Genomic DNA, 26,296 nt, shown 5'->3' on the forward strand with positions numbered 1-26,296 from the left:
TATATATATATATATATATATATATATATATATATATATATATATATATATATATATATACACATACATACATACATACATACATGTAGGGTAATATGCATTTTCTCTCATGGGTGCATAAAAGAGAACATTATGTATTGTGCTACATGTCATTATTTAACTAACTGTATATGGAAGAAACTTGCAAAGATTATGTGCTGTATTTACTGGTTGACTCCACTCTGTAACTTCTAATAAGAAAAACTTGGAAATTTTTCAACTTTTCTTGAATGAAATTGTTAACCTCAGGCTACCACATCAAATTTAAGAAGTAGGCTGATGACTAAAAACTTTAATGTACTATTTTATATAGGGAGTGCTAGAATTTACAAAAAAAAAAAATTAATTTTACATATATCCAATTTTTACTTACTCTTTACCAGTCATACAGTGCATCTAACTTGTATAATGCCTAAAGCTTGAATACTTACAGAACTGCTGTATTTTTAAACCATTCTAGCTTTGTACTGCCAGATATTCATGTAAGCAAGAACTATATTCATAACAGTGCAGAGTTTTATGCCATTGTTGATAGTGCTTGGGGTATGTATCAAATGTTCTGAGTTACCTGTGTGAACCTGTGTAGCTTCAGCTTTTAGTGTGGGTTCAGCCACTTCCTTGCATTCCTCAGCCTGTGAAGGTGTTGGCGTGGGTGCTGTGGGTGTGTAACCATTTACTTAAGTAATACCAGTAAAATAAATATATAAATGCATTATCTTGTGCTGTTAGAAAGAAACTTCAGTTTACTTAAGAATATTGTTTTTATAGAAAACTGTAATACTGTGCTATAAATATTACTGTACTTTAATTTCAAATGTTTTTAAAGAAATGTGAGTTTACTGACATTTTTGTGTGTCACTATTCTTATACTTGCATTAAATTAATTGTTACTTTACTTCTGTGGTAAAAAATAAACTCCTTAGATCACAATGACAGATTCTGAAATCTTCATAAATTTAAAACAAATAAATACTGTACAGATAAATCCTGATGCTTGCAGGGCTCATTTTTGTTATTAATACATGATGACGACCACTCTTATAAACATTTATGATTTAATCTACATATCAGTCACATGTATCTGGCATCATTCAAAGGAGCCCTTGTGGTTTAGTGCTTCTTTTTTATTATAATAATAATAATCATTCAAAGGTTGAATGACACAGGGTCAGTACAGCACTTACAGTAAACCTTTGATTTAATGGATTTCAGTTTAATAGACTTTTGAAATTTGGGAACCAACAAATTTTGTTGTTTGCAAAATTGTTCATTATTAGTATGATAAGAGCAAAACAGTCTCATCTCTGTTCACCACAATTGCCATTATCTGTTATATGCTTGCCCCATTAATCCTTCAGATCAAGGGTTTACTGTGTAACCCTTATGGATTTAGCAATTCCCCGTAAATAAATAAATATATATATATCTCCCCATGCCCATTAATTTTGTATGTATTTATTTAGCTTATAAATGTACTATTTTTAATCATCAAAAGATTGTTAAGGAGTTATAATTTTATGATACTGATAAACTGTCATCATACACAATTATATTTCAATTTGTAGAGAATATATTTCAGAATCTTTGTCATTTTGACTGAAGGACCGACCTAGCTGTAGTGTGTCTGTCTTGTATTCTGGAACAGTTTCTTCTCGTGACGTTTCCATGAGCAATGTGAGTGGGGCTTCTGAAAATAGTAATGATATGTAAATGTCTCATCATTAGTGAGAGATGTGAAGGTTTATGTCGCCTGAGAAATTTATTAAGTGAAATGCGAGATGTATTTAAAAGTTTATTAGATGATTCTGAAATTTATGTTGGGTGATAAATTCTGCAAATAACTCTTGCAGAAAATAATATGTGTATTGTATTTCGAAGTAAATACCACCACATTATTATATTCCAGTACACTATTTAATTATTATGACAAGTTACTGAATATGCCATTATAATACATCATATACTGTGATGATTATTAGTTTTAAATTAATGGGAATGGGCATAAAACAATAAAATTAAAAGGGTAAGATTATAATACCCAAAATCCGAATTATTATTAAAAATATATCTCTTTTTAACTTTTTTTAATTCAATGGCCATCTCCTGCCAAGGCAGTTAAAAGATACGCACTATATTTTAATTGTTTGAAAATTAGATGTTTTTTAGGTTTATATTCATGGTACTTGTGTACAAGTCAAAACCAAAATATATTAAGAGCAAATTATGTATATTTTATACAAAATATTGCACAGTATATTTTTTATACGTACTAAGGTTCTAGTATAGTTACTGTACAATGTCATTTAAGATATAGGTATTCATTTTGGTAATAAAGGGAATTTTAAGTACTATACTGCATTTTTTTATGTGGATTAAAGTAAAGGTTGGATGCGAGAAGTGGGTCATAATAAGCGTGTATGCACCTGGAGAAGAGAGGAATGCAGAGGAGAGAGAGAGATTTTGGGAGATGTTAAGTGAATGTATAGGAGCCTTTGAACCAAGTGAGAGAGTAATTGTGGTAGGGGACTTGAATGCTAAAGTAGGAGAAACTTTTAGAGAGGGTGTGGTAGGTAAGTTTGGGGTGCCAGGTGTAAATGATAATGGGAGCCCTTTGATTGAACTTTGTATAGAAAGGGGTTTAGTTATAGGTAATACATATTTTAAGAAAAAGAGGATAAATAAGTATACACGATATGATGTAGGGCGAAATGACAGTAGTTTGTTGGATTATGTATTGGTAGATAAAAGACTGTTGAGTAGACTTCAGGATGTACATGTTTATAGAGGGGCCACAGATATATCAGATCACTTTCTAGTTGTAGCTACACTGAGAGTAAAAGGTAGATGGGATACAAGGAGAATAGAAGCATCAGGGAAGAGAGAGGTGAAGGTTTATAAACTAAAAGAGGAGGCAGTTAGGGTAAGATATAAACAGCTATTGGAGGATAGATGGGCTAATGAGAGCATAGGCAATGGGGTCGAAGAGGTATGGGGTAGGTTTAAAAATGTAGTGTTAGAGTGTTCAGCAGAAGTTTGTGGTTACAGGAAAGTGGGTGCAGGAGGGAAGAGGAGCGATTGGTGGAATGATGATGTAAAGAGAGTAGTAAGGGAGAAAAAGTTAGCATATGAGAAGTTTTTACAAAGTAGAAGTGATGCAAGGAGGGAAGAGTATATGGAGAAAAAGAGAGAAGTTAAGAGAGTGGTGAAGCAATGTAAAAAGAGAGCAAATGAGAGAGTGGGTGAGATGTTATCAACAAATTTTGTTGAAAATAAGAAAAAGTTTTGGAGTGAGATTAACAAGTTAAGAAAGCCTAGAGAACAAATGGATTTGTCAGTTAAAAATAGGAGAGGAGAGTTATTAAATGGAGAGTTAGAGGTATTGGGAAGATGGAAGGAATATTTTGAGGAATTGTTAAATGTTGATGAAGATAGGGAAGCTGTGATTTCGTGTATAGGGCAAGGAGGAATAACATCTTGTAGGAGTGAGGAAGAGCCAGTTGTGAGTGTGGGGGAAGTTCGTGAGGCAGTAGGTAAAATGAAAGGGGGTAAGGCAGCCGGGATTGATGGGATAAAGATAGAAATGTTAAAAGCAGGTGGGGATATAGTTTTGGAGTGGTTGGTGCAATTATTTAATAAATGTATGGAAGAAGGTAAGGTACCTAGGGATTGGCAGAGAGCATGCATAGTTCCTTTGTATAAAGGCAAAGGGGATAAAAGAGAGTGCAAAAATTATAGGGGGATAAGTCTGTTGAGTGTACCTGGTAAAGTGTATGGTAGAGTTATAATTGAAAGAATTAAGAGTAAGACGGAGAATAGGATAGCAGATGAACAAGGAGGCTTTAGGAAAGGTAGGGGGTGTGTGGACCAGGTGTTTACAGTGAAACATATAAGTGAACAGTATTTAGATAAGGCTAAAGAGGTCTTTGTGGCATTTATGGATTTGGAAAAGGCGTATGACAGGGTGGATAGGGGGGCAATGTGGCAGATGTTGCAAGTGTATGGTGTAGGAGGTAGGTTACTGAAAGCAGTGAAGAGTTTTTACGAAGATAGTGAGGCTCAAGTTAGAGTATGTAGGAAAGAGGGAAATTTTTTCCCAGTAAAAGTAGGCCTTAGACAAGGATGTGTGATGTCACCGTGGTTGTTTAATATATTTATAGATGGGGTTGTAAGAGAAGTAAATGCGAGGGTCTTGGCAAGAGGCGTGGAGTTAAAAGATAAAGAATCACACACAAAGTGGGAGTTGTCACAGCTGCTCTTTGCTGATGACACTGTGCTCTTGGGAGATTCTGAAGAGAAGTTGCAGAGATTGGTGGATGAATTTGGTAGGGTGTGCAAAAGAAGAAAATTAAAGGTGAATACAGGAAAGAGTAAGGTTATGAGGATAACAAAAAGATTAGGTGATGAAAGATTGAATATCAGATTGGAGGGAGAGAGTATGGAGGAGGTGAACGTATTCAGATATTTGGGAGTGGACGTGTCAGCAGATGGGTCTATGAAAGATGAGGTGAATCATAGAATTGATGAGGGAAAAAGAGTGAGTGGTGCACTTAGGAGTCTGTGGAGACAAAGAACTTTGTCCTTGGAGGCAAAGAGGGGAATGTATGAGAGTATAGTTTTACCAACGCTCTTATATGGGTGTGAAGCGTGGGTGATGAATGTTGCAGCGAGGAGAAGGCTGGAGGCAGTGGAGATGTCATGTCTGAGGGCAATGTGTGGTGTGAATATAATGCAGAGAATTCGTAGTTTGGAAGTTAGGAGGAGGTGCGGGATTACCAAAACTGTTGTCCAGAGGGCTGAGGAAGGGTTGTTGAGGTGGTTCGGACATGTAGAGAGAATGGAGCGAAACAGAATGACTTCAAGAGTGTATCAGTCTGTAGTGGAAGGAAGGCGGGGTAGGGGTCGGCCTAGGAAGGGTTGGAGGGAGGGGGTAAAGGAGGTTTTGTGTGCGAGGGGCTTGGACTTCCAGCAGGCATGCGTGAGCGTGTTTGATAGGAGTGAATGGAGACAAATGGTTTTTAATACTTGACGTGCTGTTGGAGTGTGAGCAAAGTAACATTTATGAAGGGATTCAGGGAAACCGGCAGGCCGGACTTGAGTCCTGGAGATGGGAAGTACAGTGCCTGCACTCTGAAGGAGGGGTGTTAATGTTGCAGTTTAAAAACTGTAGTGTAAAGCACCCTTCTGGCAAGACAGTGATGGAGTGAATGATGGTGAAAGTTTTTCTTTTTCGGGCCACCCTGCCTTGGTGGGAATCGGCCGGTGTGATAATAAAAAAAATAAATAAAAAATATACTGCATTTTATAAATACTACAGCATGTCCAATTTAATAATAAGAGCACTGCCATTTTAATGTTTTACGAGAGCTTTTTAAAAAAGAAAATGAAGGGTTATAATAATTGTTCTATTATTTTTAAATTATAAATATACTATATTTAGCACACAAAATTAACTGAGAGGACGATGAAGTATTTTGTAAAAACAAATGTCTTTTCTAAAAGTTGGTTCATATTGTACTGAAAAAATAGTTTTCCAATAATAATGTATCATACAGATTATTTTTCAAAATACAGAACCAGGTACAGTACCTAAAATTATTTTGTTGCATGAATTATCATTTTGTCATTTATTTATGCACGAAGTAGGGAGATATTAATATTTAAAGAAAATAAGAGGTTTCATACCAAAATCAAATTAAATTATTTAGTAAAACTCAAACTTCAAAATATTATTTATGGGCAAGTAACAGTTTACATGTGTGAATCTAGAATAGATTTTAAATTATGTTCATGTATTGAATTTCAATGATCCTGTTTAATGTTGAATATAATAAAGGAAAAAACTAAATATTTACTAAAGGAATCACAAAACAGTTTAACAAAGCTAAAACTGTATGAATAACCTAAAAAAAAAAGCAAAATGCACACATTAAGAAACAAATGGTAACTAAAATTATTCAAGAAGCATGATAATCTAAGCAATTTTGGCAGAAGGACATGCACAACATATATCAATCATATAGCAAATGAAACAATGCAACATCTACTGTTCTAAAGTTTAGCATGACAACAAATAACAAAGTTAAAGGTATAAAAATATATTGAATTAAAAAATCTTTTAAAAAGGAAATTACTGCTAAAAAAAATACTGTAAGCATAAGGTAACAATTAAAAAGAAGAGTAATGAAGAGGAATATAAAAAGAATAAGAATTACAAAAATATAGAGATAAACATAGAAAAGCACCATACAATATGGCATGAAAATAACAAAATGCCAACATCTGTGTTAATAGTACTGACGTGGCTGTTGTAAGAGTACAATATGCAAGTCTTCAGGCTACGTGCAGTGTTTGAGCTGTGAGGGCATGTTTACAACTTGACATTCTAAAAGTATATGTTACCCTGTTCACTTACGAGAAGTAGTCACCAATTTCTGCTGTACAGTGGTTTGTTGTTGCTGTGTGACGGCCGCCTGTTGTGTCATCTGCTGTACACGTTTTTGTTTCTCTACAGTGACTTGTTGTGATTGTTGTACCTCCTGCACAGCCTGCTGTGTTTGTTGGATTTGCTGAGTCACTTGTGTTTGTTCCAGTTGCTTAGTAACTTGCTGTTGCTGCATAATTGCAGCTTCTCTCTCAACAGTTTGTGTCATTTGTACCTCCTGTTGTTGAACAGCCTGCTTTTGTGTTTTCTGTTTAACAGTAATTACCTGTGTTGTTGTTTCACTTATAGTTTCCTTAGGTTCCTGTTCTACAGGTTCCTGCCTAATAACTTCCTCCACAGCCATAACCACAGTTGGTTGTTGAATAAGCGTAGTTTCCTGCATTACTTCAGGCTCTTGTACAACCTTAGCTGTGTCTGTTACCAACTTAATGGTAACATCTTCAGCAGATTCTGGTTGCTGTGTAATCACTGTCTCTTTATGTATAACTACTGGCTTTTTAATAACTGTTGTCATTTCCAAAACCTGTGGCTCACAAATTTCTTCAGCCTTTTCTGTGTGCACTGTTGTTACAACTTCTTTTAATACTTCTGGTTTCTCTTCAGCTATTATTTCTTGCTGTACAAGAGTGGGCTGTTGAATTATTGTTGTTTTCTCCATGACTGCAGGTATTTCAGAAATCTTGGCTATTTCCTGCACAACGTGGCTCTTCACCTCAGTAACTTCCTGTGTAATCTGAGGCTCTTGTATAATTACTTTCTCTTCATGTATAACTTGTGGTTCTTGTACAGTGACATGTTCTATAACTTTAGATTGCTCAGAGATAACAAACTCTTGTTGGCTTACTTGAGGCTGCTGCAAAACTGTGGTTTCCTCTGTATGTTGTACAGTGATCTGAGGCTTTAGTTTCTTTACAGTTTTCTTTTTTACCACTTTCTCTTTAGGTTGCTTAGTAACTGTTTCAGTGGTAACAATTTTTGTGATAATTTCTTCTTGTTGTAATGGTAGTGTAATCTGCTCTGTGGTTTCCTGAATAACCTTAGGTGTAATTTGTTGGATAACTTGAGGAGTGGGCTGTTCCTGGATAACTTGTGTCACCTGTGTCACCTGCTGTGTTGCCTGCATCTGGATGTCTGGTTTAGGTGCAGGTTCTGACACAACAGCAACACATTCTGCAATGGTTGTAGGTTGAGTATATTCAGTACCATGACGAGTCTGAATAAACTCTGCATAATCTTCTTGAGTCTTCTGTTGCTGTGTTGTCTGTGTATCAACTAGTTTTTGCGAAGGTTGTTTAATATGTTCCACCTTTTCAAGTACAATGTCTGATTGTTCTGTTTGTTTGACTTGTAACATCTGTTCTTTGGATTCCTGTAGAGCCAGTGCAGGCTTACTTTTTGGTTTGGTTTTGATCTTTCGTGTTGGTTTAGGTTCTGACGGTTTTGTTACAGGTTTTATTTCATCTAATTTTGGTGTTGGTTTTATTTCTTCTGGAACAGGTGTTGGTTTTATTTCTTCTAGAACAGGTGTTGGTTTTATTTCTTCGGGAATAGGTGTTGGTTTAATTTCTTCTGCAATAGGTGTTGGTTTTATTTCTTCTGGAACAGGTGTTGGTTTTGTTTCTTCTGGAATTGGTGTTGGTTTTTGTTCTTCTGGAACAGGTGTTGGTTTTTGTTCTGGAACAGGTGTTGGTTTTTGTTCTTCTGGAACAGGTGTTGATTTTATTTCTTCTGGAACAGGTGTTGGTTTTATTTCTTCTGGAACAGGTGTTGGTTTTATTTCTTCTGGAACAGGTGTTGGTTTTATTTTTTCTGGAACAGGTGTTGGTTTTATTTCCTCTGGAACAGGTGTTGGTTTTATTTCTTCTAGAACAGGTGTTGGTTTTATTTCTTCTAGAACAGGTGTTGGTTTTATTTCTTCTGGAACAGGTGTTGGTTTTATTTCTTCTGGAACAGGTGTTGGTTTTATTTCTTCTGGAACAGGTGTTGGTTTTATTTCCTCTGAAACAGGTGTTGGTTTTATTTCTTCTGGAACAGGTGTTGGTTTTGGCTCTTCTGGAACAAGTGTTGGTTTTATTTCTTTTGGAACAGGTGTTGGTTTTAGCTCTTCTGGAATAGGTGTTGGTTTAGGTTTTTTAGAAATAGGTTTTGGTTTTATATCTTTTGAAACAAGTGTTGGTTTCACTTTTTCTGGAACAGGTGTTGGTTTTTGTTCTTTTGGTACAAGTGTTGGTTTTGGCTCTTCTGGTATAAGTGGTTTTATTTCTTCTGGAACAGGTGTTGGTTTTTGTTCTTCTGGAACAGATGTTGGTTTTTCTTTTGGTACAGGTGTTGGTTTTGGCTTTTCTGAAATAGGTGTCAGTTTTATTTCTTTTGGAACAGGTGTTGGTTTTACTTCTTCTGGAACAGGTGTTGGTATTTGTTCTTCTGGAACAGGTGTTGGTTTTTGTTTTTCTGGAACAGGTGTTGGTTTTTGTACTTTTGGTGCAGGTGTTGGTTTTGGCTCCTCTAGAATAGGCATTAGTTTTATTTCTTTTGGAACAGGTGTTGGTTTTACTTCTTCTGGAACAGGTGTTGGTTTTTGTTCTTCTTGAACTGGTGTTGGTTTTTGTTCTTGAACAGATATTGGTTTTAGTTCTTCTGGAACTATTGTTGGTTTTGGTTCCTCTGGAACTGGTGCTGGTTTTAGCTCTTCTGGAACAGGCATTGGTTTTATTTCTTTTGGAACAGGTGTTGGTTTTTGTTCTGGGGCAGTTGGCTTTTGTTCTTCTGGAATAGGTGTTGGTTGTATTTCTTTTAGAACAGGTGTTGGTTTTTGTTTTGGAACAGGTGTTGATTTTGGCTCTTCTGGAATAGGTGCTGGTTTTATTTCTTTTGGAACAGGTTTTGGTTCTTCTTGAATAGGTGTTTGTTTTTCTTCTAGAATAGGAGTTGGTTTTAGGTCTTCCATAACAGGTGCAGTTTGTTTTGCTGGAACAGGTGTTGGCTTATGTTCTGGATGAAGTGTTGGTTTTAGTTCTGGAACAGGTGTTAATTTTTGTTCTTCTAGAACAGGTGTTGGTTTTATTTCTTTTGGAGCAGGTGTTGGTTTTATTTCTTTTGAAGCAGGTGTTGGTCTTTGTTCTTCTAAAACAGGTGTTGGTTTTATTTCTTTTGGAGCTGGTGTTCGTTTTGGCTCTTCTGGAGTAAGTGTTGTTTTTTGTTCTTCTTGAACAGGTGTGGGTTGTAACTGTTCTGGAACAGGTTTTGGCTTTTGTTCTTGAACAGGTGTTGGTTTTTGTTTTTCTGGAACAGATGTTGGCTTTATTTCTTTTGGAACAGGTGTTGGCTTTGGTTCTTCTTGAACAGGTGTTGGTTTGTGTTCTTGTGAAACAGGTGTTGGTTTGTGTTCTTGTGAAACAGGTGTTGGTTTTAGCTCTTCTGGAGGTGTTGGTTTTGGCCCTTCTGCAGGTGTTGGTTTTTCTTCGTGAATAGGTGTTGTTTTTTGTTCTGGAACAAGTGTTCGTTTCATTTTCTTCGAAGCAGGTTTTGATTTTCGTTCTTTTGAAGGTGCTGGCTTTTGTTCTGGAACAGGTGTTGGTTTCTGTTCTTCTAGAACAGGTGTTGGTTTCTGTTCTTCTAGAACAGGTGTTGGCTTCTGTTCTTCTAGAACAGGTGTTGGTTTCTGTTCTTCTAGAACAAGTGTTGGTTTTTGTTTAAGATCAGGTGTTGGTTTTTGTTCTTTTGGAACAAGTGTTGGTTTTGGTTCTTCTGGAACAGTTGTTAGTTTGTGTTCCTGTTGAACAGATGTTGGTTTTGGCTCTTCTGGAGCAGGTGTTGGTTTTTGTTCTTCTTTAGTAGGTGTTGGTTTTTGTTCTTCTGGAACAGGTGTTAACTTTATTTCCTTTGAAGCGGGTGTTGGTTTTTGTTCTTCTGGAGCAGGTGTTGGTTTTTCTTCTGGAACAGGTGTTGATTTTATTTCTTTTGGAGCAGGTGTTGGTTTTATTTCTATTGGAGCAGGTGTAAGTTTTTGTTCTGGAACAGGTGTTGGTTTCTGTTCTTCTAGAATAGGTGTTGGTTTTTGTTCTTTTGGAACATGTGTTGGTTTTGGCTCTTCTGGAACAGCTGTTAGTTTGTGTTCCTGTTGAACAGATGTTGGTTTTGGCTCTTCTGGAGCAGGTGTTGGTTTTTGTTCTTTAGTAGGTGTTGGTTTTTGTTCTTCTGGAACAGGTGTTAACTTTATTTCCTTTGAAGCAGGTGTTGGTTTTTGTTCTTCTGGAGCAGGTGTTGGTTTTTGTTCTTCTGGAACAGGTGTTGATTTTATTTCTTTTGGAGCAGGTGTTGGTTTTATTTCTATTGGAGCAGGTGTAAGTTTTTGTTCTGGAACAGGTGTTGGTTTCTGTTCTTCTAGAATAGGTGTTGGTTTTTGTTCTTTTGGAACATGTGTTGGTTTTGGCTCTTCTGGAACAGCTGTTAGTTTGTGTTCCTGTGGAACAGATGTTGGTTTTGGCTCTTCTGGAGCAGGTGTTGGTTTTTGTTCTTCTTTAGTAGGTGTTGGTTTTTGTTCTTCTGGAACAGGTGTTGGTTTTGTTTCCTTTGGAGCAGGTGCTGGTTTTTGTTCTTCTGGAACAGGTGTTGATTTTATTTCTTTTGGAGGTGTTGGTTTTATTTCTATTGGAGCAGGTGTAAGTTTTTGTTCTGGAACAGGTGTTGGTTTCTGTTCTTCTAGAACAGATGTTGATTTTTGTTCTTTTGGAACATGTGTTGGTTTTGGCTCTTCTGGAACAGGTGTTAGTTTGTGTTCCTGGGGAACAGATATTGGTTTTGGCTCTTCTGGAGCAGTTGTTGGTTTTTGTTCTTCTGGAGCAGGTGTTGGTTTTATTGCCTTTGGAGCAGGTGTTGGTTTTTGTTCTTCTGGAGCAGGTGTTGGTTTTTGTTCTTCTGGAACAAGTGTTGGTTTTATTTCTTTTGGAGTTGGTGTTGGTTTTATTTCTTTTGGAGCAGGTGTAAGTTTTTGTTCTGGAACAGGTGTTGGTTTTGGCTCTTTTGGTACAGGTGTAGTTTTTTGTTCTGAAACAGGTGTTGGTTTTTGTTCTTCTGGAACAGGTGTTGGTTTTTGGTCTTCTGGAATAGGTGTTTGTTGTGGTTCTTCTGGAGCAGAAATTGGTTTAAATTCTTCTAGAGCAGTTGTTGGTTTAGATTCTGTTAGGGCAGATGTTGGTTTGAGCTTTGGAGCATGTGTTGGTTTGAGTTCTGCTGGAGCAGGTGTTGGTTTTGATTCTTCTGGAATAGGTGGTTTAATTTCTGCTGGAGCAGGTGTTGGTTGTGATTTATCTGAAATAGGTGTCAGTTTAGTTTCTGTTGGAGCAGGTGTTGGTTTTGGTTTTGCTGAAGCAGGTGTAGGTTTTGGTTCTGCTAAAGCAGGTGTTGATACAGGTTCAGCTGGAGCAGGTGTTGGTTTTGGTCTTTCTGTTGTAGGTGTTGGTTTAGGTTCTGTTGGAGCAGGTTCTTTTGGAGCAAGTGTTGGTTTAATTTCTGCTGGAACAGGTACTGGTTTAAATTCTGTTACAGCTGATGCTGGAGTGGGTGTTGGTTTGGGTTGTGCTGGAACAGGTGTTGGTTTAGGTTCTGTTGGGGCAGGTGCTGGCTTAGTTCCAACTGGTTTAAGTGCTTCTCGTGTTTGTGTAGTTTCTTCTGGCATACTTGGTGCTGCTGTTTTAGGTTCTGTTGGAGCAGGTGTTGGTTTGGCTTGATCTGGTGCAGGTGTCAGTTTTGTCTCTGTTGGAGCAGTTATATGTTTAAACTCAGATTTTGATTTAGGTTCAACAGATGCCAGTTTTGGTTTAGCTTTAGTTGTGAAAGGTGTCTTTGTAGATGCAGGTATTAGTTTTATTTCTGTTGGTGCAGGCGTTAACCCTGTTTCTGTTGGCAAATGTGTTGGCTTTGCTGGTTCAAGTATTAGCTGTGTTTCTGCTGGTGCAGGTGTTGGCTTTGCTGGTTCAAGCACTGGTTGTGGTTCCGCTGGTGCAAGTGTTGGCTTTGCTGGTTCAAGCACTGGTTGTGTTTCTGCTGATGCAGGTGTTGGCTCAGCTGGTTTGAGCATTGGTTGTGTTTCTGCTGGTGCAGGTGTTGGCTTTGCTGGCTCAAGCACTGGTTGTGTTTCTGCTGGTGCAGGTGTTGGCTTTGCTGTTTCAAGCATTGGTTGTGTTTCTGTTGGCACATGTGTTGGCTTTGCTGGTTCAAACATTGGTTCTGTTTCTGCTGGTGCATGTGTTAGTTTTGTATTTAACAGCTCAAGCACTGGTGCAGGCATTGGTTTTATTTCTTTTGATGCAAACACTATTTTTTCTTCTGCAGGTTCATGTGTGATCTCTGTCTCTGATTCCACAAGCATGGATTTTATTTCTGTTTGTGTACGTGTTGGTTTTATTTCTGCTGCAGGTGTTAGTTTTGTTTCTTCTAGTGCAAAAGTTGCTTTTGTTTCTTCTGCTGCAGATGTTGGTTTTGTTTCTACTGGTGCAGGTGTTGGTTTAATTTTTGATGGTGCAGATGTTGGTTCTCTCTCTGTTGGCACAAGTACAGGTTTTATTTTTATTGGTGTTTGTATTGTTTCTTCTGGTGCAGGTGTTGTTTTTGTTTCTGCTATTGCAGGTGTTGGTTTTGTTTCTTTTGGTGCAGGTGTTGGTTTTGTTTCTGCTGGTGCAGGTGTTGGCTTTGTTTCTGTTAGTGCAGATTTTGGTTTTGTTTCTTCTTGTGCAAATGTTGGTTCTGTTTTTGCTGATGTAGGTGTTGGCTTTGTTTCTGCTGGTGCAGGTGTTAGCCTTGTTTCTGCTGGTGCAGGTGTTGGCCTTGTTTCTGCTGGTGCAGGTGTTGGCTTTGTTTCTACTGGTGCAGGTGTTGGCTTTGTTTCTACTGGTGCAGGTATTGGCTTTGTTTCTATGAGTGCAATCATTGGCTTTGTTGCTGCTAGTGCAGGTGTTGGCTTTGTTTCTTCTTGTGCAAATGTTGACTCTGTTTCTGCTGGTGCAGGTGTTGGCATTGTTTCTTTTGGTGCAGGAGTTGGCTCTGTTTCTGTTAGTGTAGGTTGTTTTGTTTCTTCTGGTGAAAATATTAGTTCTGTTTCTGCTGGTGCAGGTGTTGGCTTTGTTTCTTCTGGTGCAAATGTTGGCTTTGTTTCTGCTGGTGCAGGTGTTGGCTTTGTTTCTGCTGGTGCAGGTGTTGGCTTTGTTTCTGCTGGTGCAGGTGTTGGCTTTGTTTCTGCTGGTGCAGGTGTTGGTTTTGTTTCTGCTGGTGCAGGTGTTGGCTTTGTTTCTGCTGGTGCAGGTGTTGGCTTTGTTTCCATTAGTGCAGATGTTGGTTCTACTTCTTCTTGTGCAAATGTTGGTTCTGTTTTTGCTGATGTAGGTGTTGGCTTTGTTTCTGCTGGTGCAGGTGTTGGCTTTGTTTCTGCTGGAGTAGGTGTTGGCTTTGTTTCTGCTGGTACAGGTGTTGGTTTTGTTTCTGCTGGTGCAGGTGTTGGCTTTGTTTCTGCTGGTGCAAGTGTTGGCTTTGTTTCTGCAGGTGCAGGTGACGGTTTTATTTCTGCTAGTGAAGGTGTTGGCTGTCTTTCTTCTGGTCCAAATATTAATTCTGTTTCTTCTGGTGTAGGTGTTGCAAATGCTGGTGATGCAGCTGCTGGCTCTGTATGTGCAGGTGTTGGCTTTGTTTCTGCTAGTGTAGGTGTTGGCTTTGTTTCTGCTGGTGCAGGTGTTGTCTTTGTTTCTGCTTGTGCAAGTGTTGGCTTTGTTTCTGCTGGTGCAGGTGTTGGTTTTGTTTCTGCTAGTACAGGTGTTGGTTGTGTTTCTTCTGGTGCAAATATTGGTTTTGTTTCTTCTGGTGCAGGTGTTAGCTTTGTTTCTGCTGGAGCAGGTGTTGGTTTTGTTTCTGCTGATACAGGTGTTGGTTTTGCTTCTTCTGGTGCAAAAGCTGGTTCTGCTTCTACTGGTGCAGGTGTTGCTTTAGTTTCTTCTGGGGCAAATGTTGGTTTTGTTTCTGCTGGTGCAGGTGTTGGTTTAGTTTCTTCTGGTGCAAATGTTGGCTTTGTTTCTGCTGGTGCAGGTGTAAGCTTTGTTTCTGCTAGTGCAGGTGTTGGTTTTGTTTCTTCTGGTGCAAAAGTTGGTTTTGTTTTTGCTGGTACAGGTGCTGGTGTTGTACCTGCTGGTGCAAGTGTTGGTTTTGTAACTGCTGGTGCAGGTGTTGTTTCTGTCTCTGTTGGTATAAGCACACATTTTATTTTTGTTTGTGTAGATGTTGGTTTTGTTTCTAATGGTACAGGTGTTGGCTCTGTTTCTGCTAGTGAAGGTGTTGGTTTTGTTTCTGCTAGTGAAGGTGTTGTTTTTGTTTCTGCTGGTGCAGGTGTTGTTTCTATTTCTACTGGTGCAGGTGTTGTTTCTGTTGGCACAGGTGTTGTTTTTGTTTCTGCTGGATAAAGTGTTGGCTTTGTTTCTCCTGGTGAAGGTGTTGGTTTTGTTGCTGCTGGCACAGTTGCTTTTGTTTTTGGTGGTGCAGGTGTAGGTTTTGTTTCTGCTGGTACAGGTTTTGGTTTTATTTCCCCTGGTGCAGGTGTTAGTTTCGTTTCTGCTGGAGGTGTTAGTTTTTTTTCTCTTGATGCAGATGTTGGTTTGGTTTCTGCTGGCACAGGTGTTTTTGTTTCTGGTGGTGCAGGTGTTGGTTTTGTTTCTGTTGGTGCAGGTGTTGGTTTTGTTTCTGCTGGTGCAGGTGTTGGTTTTGTTTCTGCTGGTACAGGTTTTGGTTTTCCTGGTGCAGGTGTCTGTTTTATTACTGTTGGCACAAGTGTTTTTGTTTCTGTTGGTGCTGGTGTTGGTTTTGTTTCTCCAGGTGCATGTCTTGGTTCTGTTTCTGCTGGTACAGGTGCTTTTGTTTCTGATGGTGTAGGTGTTAGTTTTGTTTCTACTGGTGCTGGTTTTGCTTCTGGTGGTGCAGGTGTTGGTTTTGTTTCCCCTGGCACAAGTGTTGGTTTTGTTTCTCTTGGTGCATGTGTTGGTTTTGTTTCTGCTGGCACATATGATGGTTTTGTTTCTGTTGGTTCAGATGTTAGTTTTGTTTCTGCTGGTGCAGGGGTTGGTTTTGTTTCTGCTGATACAGGTGTTGTTTTTGTTTCTCCTGGTGAAGGTGTTGGTTTTGTTTCTCCTGGTGAAGGTGTTGGTTTTGTTTCTCCTGGTGTATGTGTTGGTTTTGTTTCTACTGGCACAGATGGTTTTGTTTCTGGTGCAGGTGTTGGTTTTGTTTCTGCTGGTACAGGTGTTTTTGTTTCTGCTGGTGCAGGTATTGTTTTTGTTTCTGCTGGTGCAGGTATTGGTTTTGTTTCTGCTGGTGCAGGTGTTGGTTTTGTTTCTGCTGGCACAGGTGTTTTTGTTTCTGTTGGTGCAGATGTTGGTTCTGTTTCTCCTGGTGCAGGTGTAGATTTTCTCTCTCCTTTTACAGGTGTTTTTGTTTCTGCTGGTAAAGGTGTTGGTTTTGTTTCTTCAGGGGTAGGCGTCAGTTTTATTTCAAAATGTGCTTGTGTTGGTTTTGATTCTAAAGATGCAGGTAATGGTTTTGGTTCTAAAAGTGCAGATGTTATTTTTTCTGTCAGTGAAGGTGTTGTTTTTGTTTCTGCTGGTGTAGGTGTTGGTTTTATTTCTTCTGTTGCAGGGGTTGGTTTTATTTCTTCTGTTACAGGAGTTGGTTTTATTTTTGTTGGTGCAGATGAAGGTCTTATTTCTGATTCATGTGTTAGCTCTGTCTTTGCTGACACAAGCACAGATGTTATTTCTATTGGTGCAGGTGTTGGTTTTGTTTCTGCCAGTTCACATGCTACTTTTATTTTTACTGGTGCAGGTGCTGGTTCTATTTCTGCTGAAGCAGGTGTTGGTCTTGTTTCTAATAGGTCAGGTATTAGTTTTGTTTCTGCTGGTACAAATGTTGGTTTTGTTTCTGTCAGCTCAAGTGGTTTTGTTTCTAAAGGTGCAAGAGTTGGTTTTATGTCCGAAGGTACAGGTGTTGGCTTTATTTTTGTTGATGCAGGTGTTGGCTTTGGTTCTTCCATAGCAGGTGAAGGTTTATAGTCTGCTGGAAAAAGTGTGGGTAGTGTAGTTTCTACTGGTGCAGGTAGTGGTTTTGATTTTACTGGCGCATGTGCTGGCTTTGTTTCTGCAAGAACAAGTATTAATTTTGGCACTGTTAAAACTGATTTTGGTTTAGATTATGATGTAGCATATTTTGGTTTTGGTTATGCTCCAGTGAGTGGTGGCTTTAATCCTGCTGGGATGTGTATTTGTGTGGCTTTGACTAAAGGAAACAAGTGTAAATCCTACTGGAGCATGTAATGTTTTAGATTCTGGTGGAAAAAGTGTTCGTTTTATTTCTGTTCAATTCAATTCAATTCAAAGTTTATTCTCTATAAAGATTACAATGTTGAATTTACAGAATTTGGTTGTTGTGTGGTTTACATGTAGTTAAATAATGATTACAGAGTGTACCACTAGAACGCCTAGCATGGCTAGGCATTTCGGGCAGACATAGTTTAATTCTTTACTTTACAATATTACAGATGATGGTGTAGATTCTAAAGGAGAATTTTGTGTTGGTTAGATTGCTAAAGCATATGCAAGTGCAAGTGCATATGTAGTATTCATCTCCGTTAGAGATGCTTGTGTAGCTTCAGCTGGTGATTTGGATTCTGAGGGATTCTGTTGTGATCTAATTTTGAAAGGTTTTGCTTTAGAATATAAATCAACTGGTACATGTGTTGGCTGTAGCTGTAATGGGAATGGCTTCATTCTCTTAGCTTCTAAAATAGGTTTTAGTGCTACAGATTCTAGTTTAATATGAAGTTAAGCTAGTGTAATTCTTGGATTTACTAGAGTATGTATTAGGGTAATAATATTTGATACAGTAAGATCTGATTTAGACTCACTTGGACAGTATTTTTATCTTAGAATATACAGTAACTCTCATCTATCTGTATTCACCTATTAGATGTACAGTGGCACCTCGGTTTTTGTCATTAATTCATTCCAGAAAGTCTGACGAAATCCAAATTCAACAAAAGCTGAAGCAATATTTCACATAAGAAATACTGTAAATCCAATTAATCCGTTTTACATACCGAAAAAATGAGAAATAAATATATAGGACTAAGGAAACAGATAAATGAACATTTAACATCACTTTTACCTATATTGAAGACTCTTGTTGGCGTATGGAAGATGGCAAGGAGGGGAGAGGGAGGAAAAGTTATCTCTACCACCCTCTACCACCATCACTAGCACCCTCTAGTAATGAGAAGCAAAGCCAGACTGACTCAGAACACGTGGAATGCTTTGTGTGTGTTCGCAGGTGGATACGTTCAGCATGGTGTCTAAGATAAAATTTCGTTCGGAGTTTTAACCCCAGAGGGTTAGCCACCCATGATAACCCAAGAAAGTCAGTGCATCATTGAGGACTGTCTAATTTATTTCCATTGGGGTTCTCAATCTTGTCCCCCAGGATGCAACTCACACCAGTCAGCTAACACCCAGGTACCTATTTGCTGCTAGGTGAATGGAACAACAGGTGTAAGGAAACGCGTTGATATGTTTCCACCCGCCGGGAATCAAACCCGGGCCCTCCGTGTGTGAAGCGAGAGCTTTAGCCATCAGGCCACCGGGCCACCTGCCAACTCAACGAAAACTGAGATGATGAACAAAAACTGGGACAAAATTTTGATGAAAAAAGTTGTTGAAAACTAGGGCAAACAAAAACCAAGGTTCTACTGTAGGCATTGTTTTGTCAAACATATATGCTTGCTTTTCTGCAGCTGGTTGAAGTGCACTCTTTGATTCCAATGGAGGTAAATGAATTGTTTTGGCCCAAGCTACTGTAAGTCTATCTGAAGTGGATTATGAAACTTATTTTGCTGCTGAGGCTAAATCTGATTTACAGTCTGTCTGAGAAAGCTTTAATACAGTGGAACCTCAGTTTTCGTATGCCCTGGTTTTCACAGGATTCTGTTTTCAACAACTTTTTTAAACGAAATTTTGTCCCAGTTTTTGTACGTCCGCTCGGTTTTCGTAGAGTTGACAATGGTCCACCGTACCAAAAGCGTCCACTGCCCACGCCCACACAAAGCATCCCACATGTTCTGACTCAGTCTGGCTTTGTTTCTTGCTGAGTGAGCATTGCCCTGCGTGTTCATCTGAAACATTTCGCAATAATCCATTGTTTTTGTGCTTGTTCATTGAGTGTGACTACTAAATAAACCGCCATGGGGCCAAAGAAAGTTCCACTCTGATAAAGAAGGTGAGAAACATGATAGAATTCAAGAAAGAACTCATAGCAAAGTAAGAAAGTGGCATACACATGGCCGCCGATCCCACCAGGATGTACAGAAAGTCTGTATCAATGTTCAATGGCAATGCCTTGTCCCATTTTAGTCAAATCTTAGAGATGCCAGAAACAGACCTCTCTGAACAATTTTTTTGTGCAACAGGGGTCCAGTGACTCTCAAGCTGGTCCTAGTGCCAGTAAAAGACAAAGAAGGGAAGTAATTCCCAATAGGGCCTTGATACCCAAAGTCCTTATGGAGGGGGATTTCCCTTCCAAACAATAACCTCTCCTCTCTCTCCCCTCCTCACCATCTTCCATACGCCAACAAGTCTTCAATTAAGGTAAAAGTGATGTTAAATGTTCATTTATCCATTTCATTAGTCACTTGTATTTATTTCTCATTTTTTCTGTATGTAAAACTATAGTTATTCTCTATAAAAATTTTTTTTTTTTAACAAGTCGGCCATCTCCCACCGAGGCAGGGTGACCCAAAAAGAAAGAAAATCCCCAAAAAGAAAATACTTTCATCATTATTCAACTCTTTCACCTCACTCACACATAATCACTGTTTCTCCAGAGGTGCCCAGAACACAACAGCTTAGAAGCATGTAGGTATAAAGATACACAACATATCCCTCCAAATTGTCAATATCCCGAAACCTTCCTTTAGAGTGCAGGCATTGTACTTCCCGTTTCCAGGACTCAAGTCCGGCTATATAAAAATAACCGGTTTCCCTGAATCCCTTCACTAAATATTACCCTGGTCACACTCCAACAGATCGTCAGGCCCCAAATACCATTTGTCTCCATTCGCTCCTATCGAACGCGCTCACGCACACCTGCTGGAAGTCCAAGCTCCTCGCCCACAAAACCTCCTTTACCCCTTCCTTCCAACCTTTTTGAGGACGACCCCTACTCCACCTTCCTTCCCCTACAGATTTAAATGCTCTCCATGTCATTCTACTTTGATCCATTCTCTCTAAATGACCAAACCACCTCAACAACCCCTCTTCTGCCCTCTGACTAATACTTTTATTAACTCCACACCTTTTCCTAATTTCCACACTCTGAAGTTTCTGCATAATATTTACACCACACATTGCCCTTATTCAGGACATCACTGCCTCCAACCGCCTCCTCGCTGCAGCATATACAACCCAAGCTTCACACCCATATAAGAGTGTTGGTAGTACTATACTTTCATACATTCCCTTCTTTGCCTCCATAGATAACGTTTTTTGTCTCCACATATACCTCAACGCACCACTCACCTTTTTTCCCTCATCAATTCTATGATTAACCTCATCCTTCATAAAATGTATTTTTTGTTAATATTTTTAGGTGTCTGGAACGAATTAATTGAATTTACATTATTTCTTATCGGAAATATTGCTTCAGTTTTCACACAATTTGGTTTTCGTCAGACTTTCTGGGACGAATTAATCACGAAAACCGAGGTTCTGTCTTATGTGAATAGGTGTTTGTTTTTAAGGAAAATGGAGTAAAATACCAACATGATGAGTAAAGACACAAATGCAGCATAATGCAATCCTTTATTGACAATGTTTTATTTCTACTAGAGTAGGTGATAATTTAGTTTCACCTGGAACATTTACTGGTTTTGATTTAAAATCAGTTGAAGCTGGTATTGGTTTACTTTCTTCTGGAACATGTGAGAGCTTCAGTAAAGATCTATGAACTGGTGTTGGTTTAGTAAATTTTGAAACATGTGTGAGCTTTTGTTTAAATTCAGTTATTGCTGGATTTAAGAGTTCATACCAGTCTTGGTTTAACCCTTTCAGGGTCCAGAGGCTAAATTTCGAAGTGCACACCAGTATCCAAGAATTTTCAAAAAATAACTTTGGTGTCTTTTCTTATGAAATGGTACAGAATCTTTTTCTGAAGGTAATAAAACAAAAAGTACGAAATTTGATGGAAAATTGACGAAATTATGCTTTCGTGAATTTTGATCTGTCAGCGACATTTACACATTGGCAATTTTGCCAACTTTGACTCCCATTTTAAGCCAATTACCTTATTCCAGTCGACCAAATTCTTAGCTATTTCACTAGTATTACTTCTATCGATTGAGCACAAGAAATTGCCAACTCATCTGTTTCACCTACAAAATAAAGTGATTGGAAATTGGTAATTTGGCCAATTTAGTGCAAAGTTCAAAATATTCCAATTTCAAAATAGGGCCCAGAATAAACAATGCAGGCATTCCTGGCACTAAACTAACATTTCTTCTGTTCATTAGTTACATTTTCAGGCTTTACAAATGAATTCCATTTTGATTTTTAATTCGCATAATGAATTTTTATTCAAACCAAAAAATAGACGATTTGCTGCCATGCATAAGTAGTATCAGTACATTTGTGAACATATATTAGACTCACCAGCTGGCGTGTATTAGACATGTGAGGCCATTTGTTTACTCTTGAACGTCAGCAAAAATTTAACATTTCCGCCACTTTGAGCTCAGTTTCAAGCCATTTCCAGTATTAAAACCAATCAAAATAATCTCTATTTCTGTAATATATCTCCATTCTATCAAATGAGACCAAGAAATTGCAAATACAACTACAATAAACATACAAAAAAAAAACACTGCAAAGTTGCTGGTTTAATCGAAAATTATGGTCTCAGTTTTTTTTCTCTCATTATGCACAGTGTGCTGCAAAATTTGTTTTAGGTGGTGCACACATACCACATAGGTGTATTCTCTCATATCTAGGCCCAAATTTACCGCTCACAGCTTATCAGAATGAGCTGAGCTCATGGCGTAGATCTACGGTTTGGACCCTCAACGTAAAGCCATAGATCTGTGGCACGGACCCTGAAAGGGTTAAATTCTGCTGAATTTAATGTTATTTTGGGGTCTTTTAGAACCTGTATATATTTGGGTTTAAATTTTTCTAAAGCTGATATTAGTTCAATTTTTCTCGAAATAGTTTTCGTTTTAATTCTGCTGGAGCTGGTGTTAATGCAGTGTTTTCTAAATTGTATCTTGGCTTTGATTTAAAATCTGTTGAAGTCTGTACTGGTTTTGATGTAAATTCTGAAGAAAATGGTATCAGTTTTATTTTTCTTATGCAATGATTGAATTTGGTTAATATTCTGTTAGAACTAATGCTAGCTTAGTTTCTTCTTGAATTTGTGTGAGTTTTGGTTCATGTTCTGCTGGAGCTAGTGTTGATATAGGCTGGCCCCGCTTTACAACACTTCGCTTTACAGCGTTTTGCTAATTCAGCAGTCTTTAATTGCACTCAAGTCTTCATTTATTGAGGCTTCTTACAATAAATATACTATTTACCACTCACTATAAGCTAAGTAGGAAAATATTTTAAGGTAAGTAGTTTGTGTACTGTATATGATTTTTAAGGCCTAGCTCTATTACTCACTTAATATATGATTGTGTAAACATGTCATCCATCAGGCTTTTATTTGCAGCAGTAGCTTCAGACATGGCCTGCTGTATAAGCGAGGCCTGCCTGTATAGTTGATTCTGGAACCTGTACTGGTGTTAATTTACATTCTCTTGCAGGTGGTTTTAGTTTAATTTCTTCTAGAAAGTGTATTTGTTTGGGTTTAGTTTTTTCTGGGACATACGTACATATATCTATTTTGGTGTAATTTTTCTTGGACATGTACTTGTTGTGGTTTAACTTCTTATGGCAAATGTATTTGTTTTGGTTAATGTCTTCCAAAACATGTTTATTTTGGTTTGGTTTCTCCTGGAACAGGTATTTGTCTTGGTTAAGTTTTTTTCTGGGACATGCATTTGTTTTAATTCAGTTTCTTCTAGAACATACATGTATATTTGTTCTGGTTTAGTTTTTATGAAACGTGTATGAGTTAGTTTTTTCTGAAATACTATGTATTTGTTTTGGTTTAGTTTCTGCTGTAGATGTTGTAGTATATTTTTTTCTGAAACACATATTTGTTTTGGTATTGTTCCTTCTGAAACATGTAAGGGTTTACAGTGAAAATCTACCTGAGTTGGTTTAACTGTAGTTTCTTCAGAAATAAGATGTTTTTCCTACTAGAACATCACTAAAGTACAAGCTATATCTTTGTTTGGATGATTTTGCTTAGAAGCTACTGCTAACCTGCAATCTGATTTTTTTTTTTTTGCATATTCTGTAGCTTTGTATATATGTGTGCATTTGCATGTATATATACATGTGTTTGTGTTTATAAATTACTTATCTGTAGTTAAATGAAAAAAGTTTATGCTCACAGTAGTCCACCTTTTTCTGCTGTAACACTTACAGGTTTTTAATATTTTCTGCAGTCTGAGCTTCAAGAATATATTAAGTGTGCCTTTATATATGAACTGTGTTTTGTAGTGTATAATATTGTACCACAGTAATGTGTCAACAACCTAAGAATATTAGTGTACTGTACATGTGACATGAAAATAAATCCTGAAAAAAATACCCTTTAAAACTGAAAAAAAAAAATCTTCAAATAAATGGAAATAATTAAATATTTAATATTGTATATATATATATATACATGTATATATATAAATGTCCTGTGCAGTATAAATTTCAAGCTGTGGTGAATAAATGTCAATAAATAATAATTTTTTCCAGTCAATAATGGAAGTTAGAAAACAGAAATAATATTAATAGAAATAAAGTAAAATTCATGTAAGAATTTATATGTTTGATTTTATAACTACAGCTGATATACTGTATACTAAATACAGTGCATGTACTGTATAAGCATAATGAACAAGACAGATAACTTAAAGTTCTGTACTTTTAAAGATATGAACTGGGTACAGATGCTTTTGTTCCATTACACTTGATTTTCTATAAAAGTTGAAGCTAAAACAATAACCTTAAAATATTTTGTGCACAGAAACAGGCATGAATTATAATGGTTCAGTATTTAGACAAATAAAAAAGTAAATATCTACTACATAGTGAATTTAATTAACAATACCATACACAAATAACCCGCACATAGAAGAGAGGAGCTTACAACGACGTTTCGGTCCAATTTGGACCGGCTTTGTCTCTGTAGATGCCTTCCTCTCCCACTACATTGTAAAATGCTCCAAACTTCAGAACACCCGTGACTTAACCTGATTCCTCCTCCTTTTTTCTTCTCCCTCTTCCCCTTTCCTCTTTCCCTTTTTCTCCTCTGGGTTGTCTTTCTTGTGTTTTGTGTTTCTGCTCCTTCATTATTCATTTCATCACTTCCCCTTCTTCCCTACCTCTGTGTACTTGCTCTCCCTCTGTGGGCACCTAGCTTCCTTGCAGTGCTCCCCTTTCCTTGTATTTGACTGGCTCGTCCTCCTTATTCCCCACTACTACTACTACCACTACCACTGCTACTACTACTATTACTACCACCACTACTACCACTACTACTACCACTACTACCACCACTACTACCACCACTACTACCACCACTACTACCACCACTACCACCACTACTACTACCACCACCACTACTACTACCAATACTACTACTACTACTACCACCACTACTACCACTACTACCACCACTACTACTACCACTTCTACTACCACTACTACTGCCACTACTACCACTTCTACTACTACTACTACCACCAATACTACCACTACTACCACCACTACTACTACCACTACTACCACTGCTACTACTACCACTACTACTACCACTACTACCACTGCTACTACTACCACTACTACTACCACTACTACCACCACTACTACCACCACTACTACCACCACTACTACCACTACTACCACCACCACTACTACCAATACTACTACTACTACTACCACCACTACTACCACCACTACTACTACCACTACTACTACCACTACTACCACTTCTACTACTACCACCAATACTACCACTACTACCACCACTACTACTACCACTACTACCACTGCTACTACTACCACTACTACTACCACTACTACTACCACTACTACTACCACTACTACTACCACCACTACTACTACCACTACTTCTACTACCACTACTAGCATTACTACTACTACCACTACTACTACTACTACCACCACCACCACCACTACTACCACCACCACTACTACTACTACCACTACTACTACTACCACCACTACTGCTACTACCACTACTACTACTACTACTACTACTACTACTACTACTACTACTACTACTACTACTACTACTACTACCACCACCACCACCACCTCTTCCTGCCTATACATATATATACCCATCCTGCTCTACTGATCATTAGTGTGACTTTGTAAATGGTCCAAGTTGGACCGAAACGTCGTCGTAAGCTCCTCTCTTCTATGTGCGGGTTATTTGTGTATCATTCCAGTCACGGTATTGTGCCTTTTTTTGTTGTTTAACAATACCATATTTCACCACATAAATTATTTTAAATAATTTATGTGTTTATGAGCTAAAATTTACCAGTTAATAATATTTGGAAACAAAAATTGAGTAACAAAAGCAAGGTATGCTGAAAATAACCTGTACCCTCAAAATTATGCATAAAATGCACATAAAGTTGGTCATTACTAATATATAAAGTAGCCTGCTGTACAGCACAATTTCAGATTTATATGTGTATGATGCTATGGATTTTTTGATACAGTAAGTGTAGTAAATGTTCTGAAAAGATAATTTCTATTGTCATGGTACAGCATGTATTTTAATGTTAAAATGAATAAAGAATAAAAATAATTAAACCAAAGAATGAAATACCATTAATGGTGTTCCATGCAGTGTTCTTTAAAATTTTTTTTTAGAAATAAGTTAAAGCCAAGATACTCTTAGGAAAATGTGAAGCAGTTAGTGCTATGTAATCAAGTTCAGATTATTGGAAGAACACTCAGTTCCTGGTTATCTCCTTCCTTATTATCCCACTGTATATTTTAGTAGTTTTATTCTTTAAATCTAGTACCAGTAATGATTTTCAGAATATCCATATGTTTATGCACAAAACATAGATATATAAATATTAATTAATGAGAAGGTAACTTACCTTTAGTGATACATTCAAAACAAAATACATAATTAACCCACACAAAGGAGAAGCTTCTTTCTCCTGTGTGGAGGTTATTTGTATATTGTTCCAGTCACCGAATTGTGCCTTTTTGTTCTTCATGGATTCAAAAGTTATACCAATGGCAACAGAGATAAAAATTATAATTCTTACTTCCCATTTTAGTGTCTACTCACTTTTACAAAGCAAGACTGAAAGAAAAAGCAAGATTCGTAATTTTTATATTAAAATTTCACTAAATTAAGTTTGCATTTTGGGCATTGGTAATTTGACTACTATCAGCCAAAGCCCAATCATTTGTGCTTTGAGTATCCCCTCAGATAGTAAGATATGCAAATGCCTTTCCTAATTAAATTTTAATGTCGTAAGTCTTCATTCATATGCTGGATTTCATGTGGCCAGCAGTAAGAGTCTGGTTGATCAGGCCCTTATCCACCATGAAGCCTGGTCATGGATCAGCCCATGGGGGCATTTGACCA

At 37.7% G+C, this 26,296-nt stretch overlaps 1 protein-coding gene across 39 annotated transcripts in view; it reads right to left on the reverse strand.

Annotated features, from left to right (window-relative positions):
• Window positions 1–26,296, reverse strand: part of LOC128688941 (titin-like) — a 297,841-nt gene that overhangs the window by 111,543 nt on the left and 160,002 nt on the right. For 19 of the 39 annotated variants that reach the window (XM_070085579.1, XM_070085580.1, XM_070085586.1 and 16 more), the window contains 3 exons: window positions 6,452–11,398; window positions 1,649–1,726; window positions 608–694 (listed from right to left, as the gene is read on the reverse strand). The exons of 7 other annotated variants lie outside the window; for them this stretch is intronic. In XM_070085579.1, coding sequence (XP_069941680.1) covers window positions 608–694; window positions 1,649–1,726; window positions 6,452–11,398 — 5,112 coding nt within the window. The remainder of the gene's footprint in view (window positions 1–607; window positions 695–1,648; window positions 1,727–6,451; window positions 11,399–26,296) is intronic. 13 more of the 39 variants (XM_070085604.1, XM_070085603.1, XM_070085602.1 and 10 more) reach the window with 7 other exon arrangements.

The sequence above is a fragment of the Cherax quadricarinatus genome, chromosome 16, assembly GCF_038502225.1.
Source record: "Cherax quadricarinatus isolate ZL_2023a chromosome 16, ASM3850222v1, whole genome shotgun sequence".
NCBI classification, from domain to species: Eukaryota; Metazoa; Arthropoda; class Malacostraca; order Decapoda; family Parastacidae; genus Cherax; species Cherax quadricarinatus.